General features: G+C 38.3%; 1 protein-coding gene across 1 annotated transcript in view; it reads left to right on the forward strand.

The window, feature by feature from the left end:
- The window catches only part of LOC149275728 (polypeptide N-acetylgalactosaminyltransferase 9), a 111,407-nt gene that overhangs the window by 82,257 nt on the left and 8,828 nt on the right, over nt 1-20,322 (forward strand). The window contains exons 7-8 of the mRNA XM_089504384.1: nt 13,971-14,156; nt 14,526-14,663. Of these exons, the coding sequence (XP_089360510.1) occupies nt 13,971-14,156; nt 14,526-14,663 (324 nt within the window). The remainder of the gene's footprint in view (nt 1-13,970; nt 14,157-14,525; nt 14,664-20,322) is intronic.

The following is a 20,322-nucleotide window of genomic DNA, read 5'->3' on the forward strand; positions in this document are numbered from 1 at the left end:
GTAAAAAACCATAGAGCTTGTGGGCCTAGCCGCACTACTACTGCCTGCTTTTGGTGCCTTTCCTTTACTTGATGATCCTTCAAGCAATGCTTCCCCAAATGATAAGCGAGAGCTTGGCCTACTTGGCCAACTAGACTGACGCAAAGGCTGCATCTTAGAGCTGGTGGTGGTGCTGGTGGTGGTGCTGGTGGTGGTGGTGGTGGTGGTAGATGGAGCTTGTCCCTCCTTAGTCCCAAAAGGAGGATCCATTTCAAATTTTGTGTTGTGTGTGTAGTGTAGTGTAGTGTAGTGTAGTGTAGTGTTTAAAAAACTATAAAAAAAAAAATAAAAAAATAAAAATAAAAAAAAGGAAAAACGAATTAAAGACAAAAAAATTAGAGGAAGTTCTCTTCAGTGCTACTGCTTAAAAAGTAAAACTATGCACTACTGCACTGTGCTGTGTGCAATCTGCCAAAATCCTAAAGTTATTGAAATTATTAACTCAAGATTAACTATTTAATAACTAGCAGTATTTTATTTTTAATTTGAATTTACACGGGCCTAAGAGCTTAGCCTACCACTATGCTAGCCTAAAGCTATATTTCCTTACTATAAGTCTACCTCTAGGCAGACGCTCTCAAACCCACTAAGCTAAAGTGAGGTTAAATCAGATTCAGTATATGATTTATTAATTAATATTAAGTTATATAATATTAATAGATTAGAACTAATTTACTTATATATTATGTATTATAGATAGAAGAATATAGATTATGAATTAGAATTTAGAATTAGAATTACTTATATTATAGATTATGAATTAGAATATTATTATTTATAATATATTATAGATTAAGATTAAAGAAGATTAGAATTATTTTAGTACTACAGCTAGTAGCTTGAAGCTTTGCTTAGTACAGCTCGTCACAGTCAATTTTTCTTGAAAAGAATTAGAAATAAAATAAAATGTCACAGCAAAACAGTTATCTTCACTGCTTGCTGCACTCACTAGCCCAACAAGTTCACTTCACTGATGGACTGAGGTGAGCAAAACACTAAGGGTACTTTTAATAAAATTGAAATAAAATGTAAAATACATGAGAAAATCTTTGCAAAACAGTTAACGTCACTGCTTGCTGATCAAAAAAAAACACAGCACTTATGCGGCTGCACTCACTAGCCCAACAAGTTCACTTCACTGATGGACTGAGGTGAGCAAAACAAATGAAATAAAATGAAAGATTAATTAAGAAAAATTGACTTGGTCTCTTACTGTTGCTAAAACAAAGCACAAACTATAGAGCTGCAGCACCAGTACTAATAAGATTAGCTGAACTATACGCTAGTAGTAATTAATTAATATTATTACTTTTATTTATAGCTAATTTAATTAACTATTAAGATAAGAAAGAATTAGAGAATTATTGATATTACTGATTTTAGATTAGACACTAGTAGATGTTCTGAATGTCTACAGTACACTCTACACTAGTATACTATTACTAACTATAACTGACAAATATATATATAATTTTATAATGAATTCAATTATTAATTATATTAATTAATATTACTGATTTTAAATTAGACACTAGTAGATGAATGTCTACAGTACACTCTACACTAGTATACTATAGTATATATATATATATGACTGACAAATATATATATATATATATAATATTATAATGAACTATTAAATTATAGATTCTATTAAATTGTAATTTATAAATTCTATTTAATTTATTTAAGCAGGACAGGCAATAGGCACTAGTGCCAGCCCAGGGCAAGGGCACCCCAGTGCCACTGAGGCACTGGGTGCACTGTCAACTCAACAGCACTTACACTAAAGTTGATGACAAATTAATTTAAAAAAAATTAAATTAATCAAATTATTATTATTAAATATATTAATTAAGTAGCACTGAAGTGAGGATGAAGTACACAGTGAGAAATGGCAGGCTAAGGCTTACCAGTCTCACACAGAACAGAACAATCTCTCTCTGTAACGCTCGGATGCAGCACAGCAGTGTTGCCAAAGCAGTCACAGCGAAAAATGAATGGATCTCTCAGGCAAGCTCTGGTCTTATAAAGGCGCCTTCAGAATTCAAAAAACAGCAGCACAGGCATTGGACGAGACCCTTAGCGTTACGTCACAAGAGTGAGCTGATTGGACACTCCTGTTTGAAATTTTGGCGGTTGCGCGGCAAAAACGAAGACGATCACGAAGAATCTTCGATTCTTCGTGATTGTGAGTCTTCGTCTTCGCCTACGGTTTGCCGGCGCTGTATTCTGTTCTACGTTCCTTCGGAACGAACAAAAAAACGGCCTCTTCGTGCTCGTTTTCATGTTCGCCCGAAGACGAATGCACAAGTCTATTAGAAAGTGATCAAGGATCACTTTCTTCGCTTAAACGGCCTTGCTGCAATGCCTCGATGTCGAGGCATTCAGCAAGGCCGAGATCGGCATCGGGGGCCATGTCTGGCCCCTCCCCGGGGCGTCAACAGCCGCCATACATTGTATGGCGGCGGACGCCCGTTTTAAAAGCGTTTAGGAGGCGATCAACGATCGCCTCCTAAACTTAAACGGTGTCGCTGGAATGCCTCGATCAGGAGGCATCCAGCGACACCAAACACTTACCTCTGGGTGGGCTGTGACCGCTCCGGAGAGCGGTCACAGCCGCCGCTGCCGGTGATCTTCGCCATCAAGCAAGATGGCGGCGGCCCGGGAAATAAAACAATAAAGACGAAAAAGTTCGCTAGAGGGTCTCCAGACCCTCTAGAGAACTGGCTCCACTTGCTGGTTGAATACAGGTACTGCATTCAACCATGCAAGTCAATGGAGCCCAGCTTTCTAATCACTATGTGATTAGTAAAATATTCAAAAAAAATAAAATAAATAAAAAATGGAAAAAAAAAAATTAAAAAAAATGTGCTAACATTTAAAAATAATTATGCAGTGATGTCACTAGATGAACCATCCAGTACCAGCAAAATGTGTAAAAAAAAATATAAAAAAAGTATTAAAAAAATAAAATAAAAGAAAAAAAAAGTTTATTATTTTGAGCAAGTGCTAAAATTTCTCAAAAATCTCAACAAAGAGTTAAAATAAAAGCACTTCAAATACCCAAGGGGTGTCTAATATATAAAAAAAATGGCTGATGGGGTAAATTGGAGTGGCCTAGCTCAAAGATAGGGCATAGGTACAGACTGACCAAAATGGAGAAAAAAAGCTCACTTCCCAAATGTGGCATTTTAAATCTGAAACAACCCGACAAACCCATGCATGTCGGGTATCACTGCACTCAGGAGATGTTGCTGAACACACATTGGGGGGTTGTTTGACAGTGGCATATACCAGGACCTGTATATCTATAACTAAAGTACAATTTGTGTGGAAAAAAAATAAAAAAAATTACTATTACAAAGTTTGACAAAGTGTAGTTCTATAATTGGTGCATGGAAAGGGTTAAAATAACAGCATTTGGAATACCCTGGGGTGTCTAGTTTTCAAAAATATATGGTTTGAATGGGTTAAATTGAGTTAACCGGCTTCAAAGATATTCCAAAGAGGAGAGGGAGGCACAATGACCAAATGACCACCTGAATTACGCATGCCCCAAAAGTAGCCTTTTACCAGCCAAACAATCTGACAAACCCATGCATGTGGGGTATCACTGTACTCAGGAGATGTTGCTGAACACATATTGGGGTGTTGCTTGACAGTGACATATACCAGCACCTGTATATCTATAACTAAAATACAATTTGTGTGGAAAAAAAAATAAAAAAAATTACTATTACAAAGTTTGACAAAGTGTAGTTGTATAATTGGTGCATGTAAAGGGTTAAAATAACAGCATTTGGAATACCCTGGGGTGTCTAGTTTTCAAAAATATATGGTTTGAATGGGTTAAATTGAGTTAACCGGCTTCAAAGATGTTCCAAAGAGGAGATGGAGGCAGACTGACCGGATTTGTTAAAAAAGATTTGGAAATCATAAAACGCTGCTTGTACTTATTGCCCTATAACTTACAAAAAACAGCAAAAAAACATAAAAACATTGGGTATTTCTAAACTCAGGACAAGTAGTAGAATCTATTTAGCTAGTTTTTTTACTTGCTTTTTTAGGTGAGTAAAAGATTTTTCAAATAAAAGTCATAAAATGTGTTTTTTTTTCAATTTTGCACCATGTTTTTTTTATTTTTTTTATAGTAAATAAGATGATACGATCAAAATAATGGTATCTGAAGAAAGCCCATCTTGTCCTGAAAAAAACAATATATAACTTGTGTGGGTACACTAAATGCGTGAGGAGAAAATTACAGCTGAACACAAGCACCACAAAAGTGTCAAAACAGCCTCGGTCCCACAGGGTACAAAACGAAAAATGAGCCCGGTCCTTAAGGGGTTAAATAACAAACTTGCGGACCACAAACAAATCCAGATCCAGAAGTGTGTGAAAATAAATTATGATCCATGCAATTAAATGTCAGCCAAAGAACCAGTGTTTCTATTTTGAACGTGCTTCAAAAGTAAAGAATACTCTTGCATAGTCCAATGCAATCTAATTCATCAATTAAAATAAATGGTTGAAAGAACACACACATAATAGGCTCCTATTGTATGAAAGTACACGGTGTAGCAGGAAACATCTACATATAAGGATTTCTATCCCCGGATACTCAGTGGAGACCTGGGGGGTGGGCAATGTAAAGGCATTGCAGTCACAAAAGTGTTTGTATTTTGCAGTTGCATCAAATCATTGTACTTTGTAACAGATTTGTATCATTTGCAGCACACACACCAATAAAATGTGCGTAAAAGGGCACAAAAGTGGCAGCACCGTAAGTCACACACGTTTGTATTAAGGCTGCTATTATGTCACAAGAGCAGTTTGGGTCATTGTGCATCTTTATACCCTCTAGTGTCTGAAAAGTCCATCCTATTGGGACAACACATTATTATACAGTTTATTATGATTTCTTATTTTATATCTCACCAACAAATTTCATAGCACTGTACAGTGGGTAGATAGGACATAACAAGTAGTATATAACATAATTTGACTTACTGAAACAACAGGCAAGGAGGGCCCTGCTCAGACATTTACAACTACATTAACAAAATGTACTGCCAATAATCAGAACTATTCACCAAGTTCTAATCTCACCAGGTTTATCAGGCACATGGCTTATTCAGTGTTGGTGTTACATATTAGGCAATAACTTATTACATGCTTGTATACCTTGCAGTGTTATGGATCACAGATGTTAACCTGCTAACAAGCAGGGTTTTGTAGATCAGTAATTCTGATGGGTTTATTTTATGTTGGTCAGCACAGGAAGCGTATCCTACATAAGTGAAGATCTGAAGTACTTTCTAGGATGAATGTTTAAGCTGAAAAATATCAGACTTTACTGCCAACCATACTATGTTATGCTATATTCTAGAGCACCTCCAAATAAATAAAGTGTTGAGTTACTAGACAAGAGAAAGTCCACTAATTTAGAAACTAAACCACGTGGTTATTGAGAATTCAAAATGGCTTTCGATGGCAGCTTTTATGCTGTCTACTGTATTTTCCTGCTTTTTTGTAGGTAGCATCATCACTACCATATATCATAGCTAAACATAGATGTTCATCTTCCATACATGTTATTGGCTGCCACAACTTCCTGACTTGAATGGGAGTGCTACAAAGCATGTGTAGGAAGTGTATTTTAAGTAGGTTTCCTGCTTACTCCTGTTTTTGTTTTTTTTGTAGAGGCAGCCATGCTGAAGAGTAAATGCAGAATATCATTTTACTGCAATTTGCATGCATGGAAAATGGACTCCAATATGCAGAAAAATACTAAAATAAAACAATTATTTTAGTGACAAAACTTTGAACAACTGCAGGCAATCTAGCTATCATACTACATACATGAAATTTCTAACTTATTTAAGAGCAATTATGTGCTCTTCCAAGACAGCTACACTTTAACATAAAGTCTTGTTAATACTCACCTCCTTACATGAAAAATACTGTTATTCCAGTGAGATTTTGATGCATTAGTCATTTGCATTGCAATATCAGTGGCAGTCATAAGAGACATGATGCCATCACAGGCAGAGCAGCCCAGCAGGCATTATGTTATTCATGGTTAGCTGCTGTCTAAAACTTCATTCCTATTATTATAATATGTCATCCCTTAGCCTTAGCCAGTGTGACATGTTACCAGTGGGGACACAGAGGAACAGCAGGTGTGATGTCATTCATTCTCTATGCCTGTCTACAAGCTTGCTCCCATTCTTATAACTTGTATAGATTTGTGCACCATACTCATATTAATAGTTTTCACTATCACACATAAATACATACAGAGGGCATGTGGCTGCATTTACTAGATACTATTTGATTTTATAATTAAATATGTACATATCATCTAACCATCAAGAGGAAATGCTGGAATACTATGGTAGAATTACCAAATCCATGATAGTACAAATTTTAGTGGAATTGGTAATATTAATTTACTCGGGCTGTCCGTTCTCCAACTCCAACAGGTTAATAAAGGGACGAGGGAAGTATGCTTCACCTACAGCAAATAAAAAAGCTCACATTCTTGTGATGCCGTTAAGATACAGATTTAGTGTAAAGGGAATTTGTAGAGGCTCGATTTTTGTGTATCAGACATTGGCTTTGTTTTGACTTTTGCTACTACGCCACCACCTCCAACCCTCTTGGCCAGTTTTAGGTTAGGATTTGGTCTTCTCCTTTAGGACCTTGATTTAAAACTCAAGTATCAGTTGCTGCAGTATAACCAGGGGCTTAACCTACGCAGTAATTTTCTTCCTCATTGTGTGTCCATCATACAACAACATTTGTTGCATGTATATTTCTAGAAAAGGAATTCCATCACATTAGACATCTGTTTCTCTCCCCACAGATAAGCAGTTGGGAATGTCTGTTAGCATGGCTAATATATTGTGACCTATACATTGTACTAGCAAAATAATAGATCAGACTACATTTTAATCTCAGGCTTTCTTTCCTGCTGAATAGCATTTACATGGGATTTCAGAGCAATGCAGAAGGCATTTGCAGATGTAAGGTGGCAGAATTTAAATAAGAAAATTATTTAATCTATACATGTTATTCCCAAAGTGGCTACCACATCCCATACATGTGTCTTTTTATTCCTTAATGTGCACCCATGCACCTATATCCAAGACTGGAAGCTATTTTTATGATGATTTCTCAATCAAACAAATAATTTGTATTGCATAATTTAATGTGATGGACATGTACATTCTCCCAAAATGCTATGAACCTTTGAGTTATATAAATACCAGTTAATGTACTATATAATATTATTGAGAGAGAAGCCTAACACTGATCATTGAAGGCTGCCTACTTAAAATGTGACCGTTTTATGTAGACACAATCTTTCAAACTGGAGGAGAGCGATTTTTATAGTGTTTCCATGAAAATTGAATAGGTCAGAAGGTTAATAATGTTGGTTATCTGTTGCAGTGAGATATTTCTGCTTATTGAAATATCAACCCTTTGATACAAATAAAACATCCATATTTACATGTAAGTAATGGTCGACTAGATTAGCATTCCAATAAATACTGTAATTTAAAAGCACAGCTGTGTGTAGGGTACCGGAAATGTTTAAAAATATATGTCTGTTTAACCATAATACACAAACTAGTGCAGCTGTCTCCACTTTGCGACATCATTTATATTCTTTAGCGTTTCCTTACTCTAGACAGGGCTTACCTTAACAGTGTTGGTTTCTCATGTAGGCAGCATGTCTAGTGTTACCCGGTGTCTAAGGACCCCTAATTTAAATGATCTTGACAAGTAAACTGAAGTAAGTGTGAGTAAGTGTGTCCAAAGGTTTGTATGTTTATTTTTGCAGGGGAGAGGTTTAAGGTCATGTGTCTAGGGGCCCTATATGGACTAAGACACATATTCTTAATGGCAACATCTTTGGCTCCTGTGTATAATAATTGCTCACTAGTCAATAATTAATGGGCAGGTAGTATTTATTTATTTGTATATTTATTTAGATTACAGTATAGCAATTCTGATCATGGGCCCAGTATTACATTTTCTTTCCATTTTATGATTTCCTTTTGACTCTCGTAAAGCAGACACAATACAGATACATTATATGACTCATTATTTGAGAGGAAACAGTGTAAAACTGTTTGTGTCAGGACGCACAAGCTTTTATTTTAATCTGCTCGACACCGAGGAAACAGTATAAGATCAATGACTGGAAAGCAACCATAAAGACTTTACAGGCTATAAAAAGGATGTGCACATGCTGTGTAAATGTGAAATAATTGATCTGCTTAAACCTTTTCTTTTAACTACGAAAAATACATTGAACAACCATTAACAAATGGTGCTCAAGAATAAAATATCCATAACTGGACAATAACACAATTGTTAGGATATGGGACTCTGGAAGGCTAATTCTCCCCTCCACTCAGAAAAGTAACTGCCACTCTTATCTGCCATCTGGGCCACCAGGCCAGGGGGAGTCTCTCTCTGTCCTTTATAGAGGAATCATAACATTTGAAAGTGATATCTGAATTCAGCAGTTAGAATTACTTTCATTTAATGATCCAATTTATTTGTACTTGTATTTTAACAACTCTGAAATCACATCTGTCGCCATGAAATGTATAGACACATATTTTAGGAATAAGTTGTGTATAGACCTTCCCAGCATGTCTGGGGAAGCCCAAAGACTCCTGCTCTGTAAAATGATTCAGAGCTGCTCTGGAAAGGGAATACACTCTAAATCTATATAGTGAAACAAATTGTTAGACCACATCACAGTCAATGTATAATGGGAAACTGTAGTTGTACACTGGGCTGCTATAACTCACATAGCCCTGGGCCACTTATGGGTTATTGGGCATTGATGCGTGATAAATAACTTTCATAACTCAGGGCTTTCTGCATCAAATATCCTAGACTGCAGTCCTGTGTTTCCAATCACTTCTTCCTGGGAAGTGAATGGACCAATTTGTCTGATGCAACTCCGTTCTATCATAATAGGGATAACAGCCTTAAACGCTAGACAGTTCCAATGGCTATCCATTGAATAATCCATGTGCTAATCAATGACAACCTAGCATATTTGCAATACTAATCTCGTAAATCTGGTGTATTTGTAACCTGATTAAGATTTCCGTTTCACATAATAATTCATCATCAAATACTTCCTTAAATTTTCCTCTTTTTTTCCAACCAAACCAGAAATTTTCAACTGCCAATTACAATTAAGGGCTTTTCAGTACTCAACACAGAGGAAGTGTGTAAACATTGCCGTAGGATGGCAACCTTCCAATCCTATGTATAACTGTGAATTTTATTTTTAAGTTTCATGTTCATTTTTTCCCAGCAAATGTGTATTACTCTAGTAAGTTAAGTAGTTTATAATACTGAGAGTATTTAGAATCACTGAAAAAAGAAACTGTAAGTGATTAAGTGAGGGGAATGAGGGATATGTATAAGAAAAGTTTAAAAATGTATAAGAAAAAATCTGGTGCAAAGTTGGTTGCTATGGTGAAAAGACCACTTTATTCTAGTCTTCATTGCTGATTTGGGGACACTATATCACACAGTAGCAAAAGAGCTTAATGAATCTGATACACAGTCTGGCTCAACACAAAACTGTGAAGACAATTCTCAATGTTATCCACAGGGTATCCACAATGGGTTCCATATTTACTGAAATTTTCAGCCACTTTTGAAATTATGCCATGTATTGTTAGTTTGTAAATAGGGTACCTAATTAATATGTGCTGACTATATAGTTATAAGTTTCAGCAGAAGAGCATGAAAACTTCCCCAAAGTTTTGTGTGGTTGTCCTTAGCACTGGTGTGCAGAGAGTGCAGGAAATTCTGCCATTGAGGCCACTTTCCCAGCTTGCCTTGTTGCCAGACACTCCACATGTCAACCAAATGGCTTCAGTATGGGGCATTGGACGCCATTAGTGGCATTCATTGTTTATGTGATTACACCACATGTTATATTCAATGTAACATAATCTGTGCAGCTTTTATGTGATCACACCACACATTATGTTGCTTGTAACATAATCGGTGCAGTGGAGGCTTCCAGATTGTGAGGATAGGCTTCATGCATACCAGAGGATCATCGGCAGGAAAGTACTCAAGGATATATCATACCTGAAGAGCGGTATGCAGGCTATACGCTAGCTAAGGTTTATGACAGTTGTAGTCTCACAACAGCTGCAAAGCTAGCTTTTGGTGATCACCTACTTTACAAGAACACCTACTTTACAAGAAAGCCAATGCTTTCAGGGGACAGTCCCTTGATTAAGACGTCGGTCTCTGGTATATGTTTGTCCTAGTCATTGTCATAAAACTCTCTTATGTGTAAAGGTAATTATATTTTTTTCCTTTAAATACCGTTAAAGGTGTTTACCCTAGTCAATGACAGTATAAAAAATTCAATAAGCCCATGTATTTTATTTAATATTATCCTTAAAAATACCATTAGTGATGTTAATGTGTTACAGATTATGTATATATTTCAGGCATAACATGTTTATTTCTTATAATACTTCCTTTGTTATGGATACATAACATATTAAAAATGAATGTATTTATTATAAAAAATACAGTGTATACTTTCTGTCACTTGCTTACGAGTTGGATTTGTTGGAATCATATAAATACAGCATAAGGAATAATTAAGCAAGGACTGAAAGGGCTAATTTAATTCTACAAAATAAAAATATCATACGAGGGATGATTGTTTCAATTACCCATATTTGTACTTTAGATTGTAAGCCTACCATTGCTGACAGGACATTTTTGTAAAGGTACCTTAACTCTAGATGGCAAGCTCACGTTTCTGATGTGTCACGTTTCTTAATGTACATTTGTTATGTACGTGTTAAATTAAATTGTACAGAGCTGCGTAATTTGTTGGCGTTTAATAAATAAAAGGTAATAATAATAAAGGGGATGGTAGATGATCAGGTATATTCATTAAGCATAACTATATAAAGTTTGTTTTGGTTCAACATTTTTAATGCTGTGTTAGTAGCTACAATATAATTAAGTTCCCTTTCTTTTTTCAATGCTGCGTCCATAGCTATTGTATAATTAGGGAATGTGAGGGGTTAATGTCACTTGGTTGTCTGAGCTGAATATCTTAAGTGAACCAAGCTCTTGCCAGAAATAGTCATTGTAATAAGCTCTCTGCTAAACTGCCTCTTAATATCATGCACGCAGGGTGAGTGGCTCTTGTCATGAATATTTTTAGACAAATTAAATCAGAATTCCATGCCAGCTCCCATTACAACCTGTCATCTCCGTCTCAGCCCTGTGGGACTGTGTAGGTGTGTGAATGGATGTTAAAAGCCTCTCTTTGGTGCAGGGATATTTGCGGACATAAGTGTTACCAAGCAGCAATTTAATGCACAAGTGCCTCATTTGGTGTGCAGCCTGACTACTGACTCTTGTGTAGCTGCCGGCTTGATTTCTTATTCAGTAAGCGATGTTTTCTAAATGAAGGATGCTGAGCCCAGTCTGGAAGTTACTGCTTAAAGCCAGTTTGATGACAGTGACACACTGCATTTCATTAAGAATTGATGAATATTCAGTATTTTATTAAGAAGCGATTCTGCTTTCCATGTGAAGTGGTTCAATGTTCGTGTACTGAAATCCATTCATTTTGTAATAAAGTGATGCTTAGCTTTTGGGATAGGTTCTCAAAGTCGGACCTTGGTGCATGTGTTCTGGGTCTTCTAAAATGAGCAGAGGTAGACATCAACATTCCATATTGTTTCCAAGCTTCTGGCCTACATGTTGTCATTTGTAGTAGCATAGGTGGGTTTGACAGACAAACTGATTTGTCTACTTATCCAAGACACCCTGTTACATGGAATAAAGACCAGCTGTGAAATCGAGTGTAGATTTCCACTTGTAGATGCATTGCCTAACCTGGAAGATCATGGAAGGCGACCATATGTAAGACACCTGCTATGGACACATGTGGATAATATATATTGTGCAAGAGGGGGCTTTGCTGGCAACATTCAGACCAAGGTGCAATGTACCCAAATGGTCCCCCAAAATAAACATTTAGATCTCCTATAACATTGTGTTGCTTTTAATGTTGATGTATTAATTTAACAAGTTTGTGTTGATCTCTCTATGTTGCAAGAGAGGCCTGGAATTCATTGCCATACACTGCAGGTCTCCAACAGAGAAAGCCAGACAAGGCTGCAGGTGGATATGCTGAATGCTCTTTTGATGATAACTTTAGTTACAGCTCAAGGCATCGCTACTACTACTTCATAAAACCCCCCCACCTCATTCATAAACTCTGCAGACATCTGCTATATTTGCACTTCTGGTAGATTGATCTGTTTTCGAGGAAGCTCATGTTAGGCAGTAGAGCTGTATATCTCCTGTCTCAATGTTCTGTTACTGCGATACGCAGAGGGAATTGCAGAACTATCTGGGGCTTGAGCACATTTAACATATTGGCAAGAGGAAGGTGACACAGTCCACAGAATGTGGAAGCATTCACATGTGCTAAGAAAATTGTCTTTCACTTGGACAGAGGCACTTTATTTCCTGTCTGAGGTTAGATTGCATTTTCAGTCTGGAACATGTATATAAATAATAGGCAATGCACACATGATCTTTAGATATCACTGGTGAAAAGCAGTATTTGTGAGATGCAGAAAAGCTGAAACCAGATGATTGTAGAATTTGATCTGTTTCTGGAAGCAACTTAGTATATATAAGCCTATACCACCACAAGATAAACTATTTTACTTTCAACCTTAGATAAAAGGGCTGATGCATGTGGTCTAGACATGACTGATGTCACTAGTCAAGGTTAACAATAAGATCAGTTTTAGAACCCTAGGTTACTATACAGACTAGGTATGATACAGTACCTGTTTGCTTATTTTCAGGATAATATTCTGAAATGTCTTGGGGTCATCTCATTTTGAAAACTCCCATAAACATACATGTCTGCATCTAAATTACATCATTAAATCTGCTGTGGATTAGAACGTATTTAAGATCTCCAGGGCTTCTCCACTAGCAGGTCTGACACCACAACATTTTGCACATTAGATTACATTTTTTTATGGCGCGAAAGCAGATTACATACCACTTCACACATATGTTTATATCGCACTTGAAATTCCCCTAACGTCTCTGCAAGCCAGTGCTGGACAAGTCATTTGCGTTAAAGTGTCAGATGGAATTTAGTTTTTGGGTCACCATCTAAATCACATCTATAAATACACTTATGGTTTATTTGCTATAAATCCCACATGCAGAACTTTCACTAGTTTGTGTGGTCTTTCTGTAGCCCATGGAACCAGTGTAGCTAAGTGGAAGGGGCCTTGACTGGGTGAGGATGTGGGCTTAGGATAATGGGGTTAAGGGACATTGGTTAGGGAACTTTGGGAAGTCCTGTATAAATAGGTCCCTCTATTTTGTGACTGTTACTTTTAATAATTTTTTCTTTCCTGAATTTCCCACCCTCCCTCCCTGTTTTTAGTAGGATGATTGAGGGTGTTTTTGTCAGTGTCACAGTGGCGGGGCTGGTCAGTGTAAGGTGGGGTGGAATAATGGTAGGAAATAGTGTGTTTCTGGTTTGGTTGGTGGTGGTTGCGAGCTGGTCGGTGGCTCAGAACCTGGTGTGGGAAAGGTGCGTCTTGGTATGCTCTTTCCTGAAATCGACGATTCCTCAGTCATGTGCAAATTTTAGGGAGCGTAATTTGTGTTGGATCTTGTCAAATATATTTATATGCTCTAATATTAAAGGCTCATTAGACATTTTCTGCTTTTATCACAACATCGATTGAAATGATACTAGTTTGTTTTTCATACTATAGGGCATTTTATTCCATTATATCCTGACGTATTCTCAGATTTCTTTACGTACAAACTCAGGTAATTGTCTATTTATCAACTAGGTATGGCAGTGTGGTGGAAGCATGGAAGTCTTACCTTGCTCCCGAGTGGCCCACATTGAACGCACAAAGAAGCCTTATAATAATGACATTGACTACTATGCAAAACGTAATGCCCTGCGAGCCGCTGAGGTGTGGATGGATGAGTTCAAGTCCCACGTCTACATGGCATGGAATATACCCATGACAGTGAGTAACACATTATATAAGGACATGTTTGTGTGCTACCCATTCCACTTGCTGCACAGGAGGACTACACAAATTCAGGGCAGCGGTATTGTGAAAAATTCGAATAATTGAAAATTAAAACTCAGTTGACATAATTTCCGTCAATTTAGAATCACAAAGCTCATATTTGCTCATATTTGCCCGAGTGAACTCAGCTTATTAATGTTCCTTGTGCACTACTGTTAATTCGACCTGATGTCAAGTGTTATCACATTGCAAATATAAGATAGTATCCCTGTCAACCAGCAAAGTATGCTAAACGTGCACTTGTTTTTTTTGTGTATTGTTTTTTTTATAGTATAATCTGATCTTAATTCTTTACTCTCACAGAACCCTGGAGTGGACTTTGGTGATGTCTCAGAAAGGTTGGCTCTTCGACAAAAACTACAATGTCGTAGCTTTAAATGGTACTTGGAGAATGTGTATCCAGAAATGAGAGTGTACAATAACACAATAACCTATGGAGAGGTGGGAGATTTTTAGAACTTTAAGTGTTTAACCTTCAATGTTTAACTTTGTTTAATCCTTCATTTAGTAAATCTATATTATAAGCCACAAATGTAAGACATGCTAAAACAGTGGTTCCCAAACCAGTCTGCAAGGCACTCAGGACAGGACTTGGTAATTACAATATTCTATTCCATTAGGGAGATATATTTGAAACCAGGAGTGTTGGCGTTCCTCATGAACTGAGTTGGGAACCACTGAGCTATTCAAGTGGTTAGTTCTGCTATTTGATAATATGTAGATACATATTTCTAGAATGTAGTAAGATGGTGGACAGCAGCTTGATGTTCAAGATCCCACACAAGAATAAAGTCAGCAACTTTAGTAGAGAAAATGTGTATGGATCATCATTAAGCCCCATGATTGGTATAGTTGTTGCTCTTAGACACCCATGCCATTAAACATGGTCTTTGTTGAATTTCAGAAGGAAGTCTTGGTAACATAGCAACTTAGGTTGAAAAAGACTTTGCCATTGATACAGAAGAAGGCCAAAAATACCAGATTTGCTTGATTATAAGACGACCCTGATTATAAGACGACCTCCCAAATCTAAATATTAATTTAGGAAAAACAGAAAAAGCCTGAATATAAGACGACCCTATAGGAAAAAAGTTTTACCAGTAAATGTTAATTCATGTAAACTATTTTTTTTAATATGATTGAGAAAAATATTTTGGTTTTATAGTCCTTCTATTTTCCAACCTGCCCCCCCAGTTATGCACATCTGTCCCAGAAATGCCTTATACCCCCTATATGCCACTGTGCCCCATGATATGCTTTTTGACCCCCTATGTGCCACTCTGGCTCCAGAAATGCCTTATACCCCTATATGTCACTCTGCATTAAGGGGGTTAAAAAGGCATATTATGGGGCAGAGTGGCATATAGGGAGGTTTAAGGCATTTCAGGAGGCAGAGTGGCGTATGGAGAGTTAAAAAGGCATTTCTGGAGGCAGAGTAGCATTAAGGGGGTTAAAAGGCATTTCATAGAACACTCTGCCTCCAGAAATGCCTTATGCCCCCCATTTAACACTCCCCCCCCCAAAACTTACCGGTGCTTCTGATTCCCCTGTCATGCAGCCGGGGCAGCGTGTAGATGTCTACGCGATTCGCGTAGACATCTACACACTGCCCCGGCTACACACCGGGGACTCAGAGGCACGGGTAAGTGGGGCGGCGGGGGGGGGGGGGGGATCCAGGAGGATCCAGGTCCCCTGCAGCTGCGGGGGATCTGGATCTTAGTTGTCTCATAGTCAGACCTATTTGAGGTCTGATTATAAGACGACCCCGATTATAAGACGAGGGGTATTTTTCAGAGCATTTGCGCTGAAAAAAACCTTGTCTTATAATCGAGCAAATACGGTATATTAAAGCAATTTCTAATTGCTTCTTAACTCCTTAATGTATTTCTCACTGAATCAAGAAGCTATAACCATCCTTTCCTTATGACCAATGACATACTTTATATTTTTTGCTAAAAGAATAGGCATCTATTAAATTTGATAGCACAATGAATGGAATGGATGGCCTCTTATTCATTCACAGTCCTATTAATGATCAGGTCATCAGATAGTGCCTGTTATTGTCCCTGTATCTATTTGTATAATGCTATCACATCCCCTTAAGGACTCATTTATTCTAATAAAAACAAATCCAGCTTCTGTAGCCTTTTTTTTTATTAACCATTGTGTCCCATTTCTCTTAAATTTATAGCCAGCCTCTGCACTTTTTTCAAATGCCATAATGTCCTTATTAAGAGCAGGTGTTTGGATTTGCACTGCATATGCAAGGTGCTGTCTTACCATAGACTTATAAAGAGGAAAAACACTTTTTATACATGACAATATACTATCACCATATCTTATCACTGAACACTGTAGAGTTTATTGTTTACAGTTATTCCCAAGTCTTTTTCATTTAAGGGTTTCCCTAACACAACCCCATTTAAGGTAGAATTAACACATTTATTTATTTCCCCAAAATGTATAACTTTACATTTGTCAACATTAAATATCATCTGCCATTTGGTTGTCAGTCTTCCAATTTGATCAAATCTCCTTGTTCAGATTGTATTACCTTGCATATTTTTGTGTTGCCTGCAAACACACAATATACACTGCAAGATCATTAATAAAGGCACTAAATATCAATGGACTAATGGAAAACCCCTAAGGAACTCCACTTTTGTTCAGCAGGACAATTACCAACAACTCTCTGAGCTTTGTCCAGTAGAGTGTTCTGGTCCATATTTATGCTCACATCAGTAGCGTACCTAGCGGGGGGCGGGGGGGGCGGTCCGCACCGGGTGCCGCTCATCAGGGGGGTGCCCCACTTGCCGGCACCCCTCCAGAGACGGACAGTAATGTCCGCCGCTGGAGGAGCAGGCTCGCAAGGGAGCGGTATCAGAGGTCTTTAACAGACCTCCGGCTCCCTTGAGTGATTTTAAGCCGGGTTCAAGGGTTGAACCCGGCTTAAAATCACTCAAGGGAGCCGGAGGTCTGTTAAAGACCTCCGATATCGCTCCCTTGCGATCTGCACGGCAACAGCTGCTGTGCGCCGGGATTTGTTGTCAGATCCCGGCGCACAACACTGGAGCCGCGCCCACTGAACCGGAAGAAGACAGAAGAACTGAAGAAGAGGAGCGAAGAGGAGGAAAAGAAGCTGTAAGGAGAAAAGAGTGAGAGTGGATTGGTATATGTGTGGATTGGTATATGTGTGGATTGGTATGTGTGGATTGGTATATGTGTGGATTGGTATATGTGTGGATTGGTATGTGTGTGGATTGGTATATGTGTGGATTGGTATATGTGTGGATTGGTATATGTGTGGATTGGTATATGTGTGGATTGGTATGTGTGGATTGGTATGTGTGGATTGGTATGTGTGTGGATTGGTATGTGTGTGGATTGGTATGTGTGTGGATTGGTATATGTGTGGATTGGTATATGTGTGGATTGGTGTATGTGTGGATTGGTATGTGTGTGGATTGGTATATGTCTGGATTGGTATATGTCTGGATTGGTGTGTGTGTGTGGATTGGTATGTGTGTGGATTAGTATGTGTGGATTAGTATATGTGTGGATTGGTGTGTGTGTGGATTGGTATATGTGCGGATTGGTAAATGTGTGGATTAGTATGTGTGGATTGGTGTATGTGTGGATTGGTGTATGTGTGGATTGGTATATGTGTGGATTGGTATGTGTGTGGATTGGTGTATGTGTGGATTGGTATGCGTGTGGATTGGTAAGTGTGTGAGAGTGATGGGTGTTATGCTGTACCATTTCCAATGTATTTTTCATTATATAATTATGCTCTAGTACATCATAACTCCCATCACTCTATACTGTTCCATACAGTGGCAGAGCTGGGAGACAGAGGCCTTGCACCCCCACCGCAGGACTCCTGAAAGGTAAGTGAACTTCAAAGGGGGAGAGGGTAGATCGTTAGGAGGGGGTAGATAGGGAGAAGGGAGTGAGGCGAGGGGATAGGGGGTAGATAGGGAGAAGGGAGTGAGAGGGGGTAAGTAGGACAAAAGGGAGTGAGAAGGGGTAGATAGGGCAATCATACTCCTATCATGCCAAGTCTGCGAGTACATCCTGGAATCTGGGTATGCCTGGGCATGACAGGAATGTGATTGCTGTTAACAATCATATATAAATATATATATATATATATATTAATATTGTTATTTAATTGTTTTGCCCTATTTTGGTGTGTTACTTTAAATAAAAGTGTTAGATTTTTTTTTATGGTGTGGGGGGGTCATATTCGGTTTCGGCCAGGTAAATGCTGCATTTTCGGTTTCAGTCCAGAATTCGTTTCGGTGCATCCCTACAACTAATGTGTGTAGGCCTACACCACATCAATGTTTGGCTTAGTATATAGTGATAGGAGTTATGCTGCACTATTGTCAATGTCTGGCTCAATGTATAGTGATAGGGATTACGCTGTACCACCGTCAATGTGGGCCTCAGTATATAGTGATAGGCGTTATGTTGTACCACCGTCATTGTCTGCCTCAGTATATAGTGGTAGGTGTTATGCTGTACCACCGTCAATGTCTGCCTCAGTATATAATGATAACAGTAAGTGTTATGCTGTACCACCTTCAGTGTCTGCGCCGGTATATAATGGTAGAAGCTATGCAGTTTTAAAGTGTGTGTGGGGGGGTGCCACATACAGGATCCGCCCCAGGTGCCAAATACTCTAGGTACGCCCCTGGCTCACATCTTCATAGAATCCAATGAAGACAAATTCTGATCTTCATAAAACCGTGTTGACTCGTTGTTATTAGATAAAATCTCCCATAATCATGTCTAACATGTCTCTGTAACAGAACAGGACTCCAGCTGTATTCCTCAGAAGCTGTACTGAGCAGAGGCTGGTTTTCCCTGATTGGTCCTAATAGGTCTTAAACACAAATATACTCAGATATGTTTGTGAATTCCACAGCACTGTTGCACAAACAAGTTGATCTTCTGCGTGCACATTTATAGTCTGTTGACATTGTAAGGCTAGGTTTCCACTTGGGTTTTTGTCCTGCATTATTTTCTTGATGAAAAACGCCAGGAAAAACACCAAGAAAATTGCCACTGCATTTACCTGCGTTTTTTCTGGAGTTTTTGCTGGCGTTTTAGCCTTTTTGTGGAAATTGCTTTTTTTGACCTTAGGCAGTTTTTCCAGCCTTTACAAGTTAGAAGTTTCACCCAGCTAAAAGGGATTAGGATAAATGGCAAGTATCTGCCCTCTCCTGATGTCATTTACTTGGTAGAGTTCTACTTAAACACTCCCCGGCGGACCCTTTTGTCTCTTTTCTGTGGTTTGTAAGGCATGCTTTATTCCGAATGTCTGCTCCTCTAGGAAGATTGGCCCCAAATGATGGTGCAAATTGTTTGCTGTTGCTTTTGGCACGCAGGATCCCCTTGATGCGTCGGGTATGTTTGTTTGTAATGGCATGTTTGTTCCCAATGGTGTAAAATTCAATATGAACTTTGTTTTGTGTGAAACTGTTTGTTTCCAGCCTATTTCTCGTAGGACACACAGATACTGGGTCCATCCTCTGCATTGTAACTGTGGAAAAAACCCCATAAAAAACGCCAAGGCAAAAAACCCACATAGCTTTTCCATGGCGTTTTTTCTCTCCCATAGACTTCTATAGGAGAAAAACGCCAAGATTTCCTTGCAAAAAACGCCAGAGTGTCAACATGCTGCGATTTTGAAAAACTGCCACAGAGCCCAAAAAAGCAGAAAAACGCCAAAGAGGACTGAAAAAAGCCAAGTGGATATGGCATTCTGCGATTTCCTATTGAAGAACAGCTAACATCTGGCTGCAGCGTTTTTTCACAAAAAAACCGCCATGTGGCTGAATTGGCGTTTTTATGGGCGTTTTTAGCAAAAAAAAACAACAAGTGGAAACCTAGCCTAATGGGTACTTTTTTAACGGAGCTCTAAATGATTTTTAAACATAGCTCGGAAGATCAAAGCCTGTTCTGTAAATGCTAGGATTTAATTACCTTAGCTTATTATCTGCAATCTGGTGCTGTTCTGCAGGTTAGGGGTTATCATGTAGTTACAGGCTCAGAGAACTCAGTTAGATTTCTCATGTAGTATACAGATCTTTAT

This window comes from Sceloporus occidentalis, unplaced genomic scaffold (genome assembly GCF_023333645.1).
Source record: "Sceloporus occidentalis isolate IW3139 unplaced genomic scaffold, rSceOcc1.0.p SCAF_269, whole genome shotgun sequence".
Taxonomy (NCBI): Eukaryota; Metazoa; Chordata; class Lepidosauria; order Squamata; family Phrynosomatidae; genus Sceloporus; species Sceloporus occidentalis.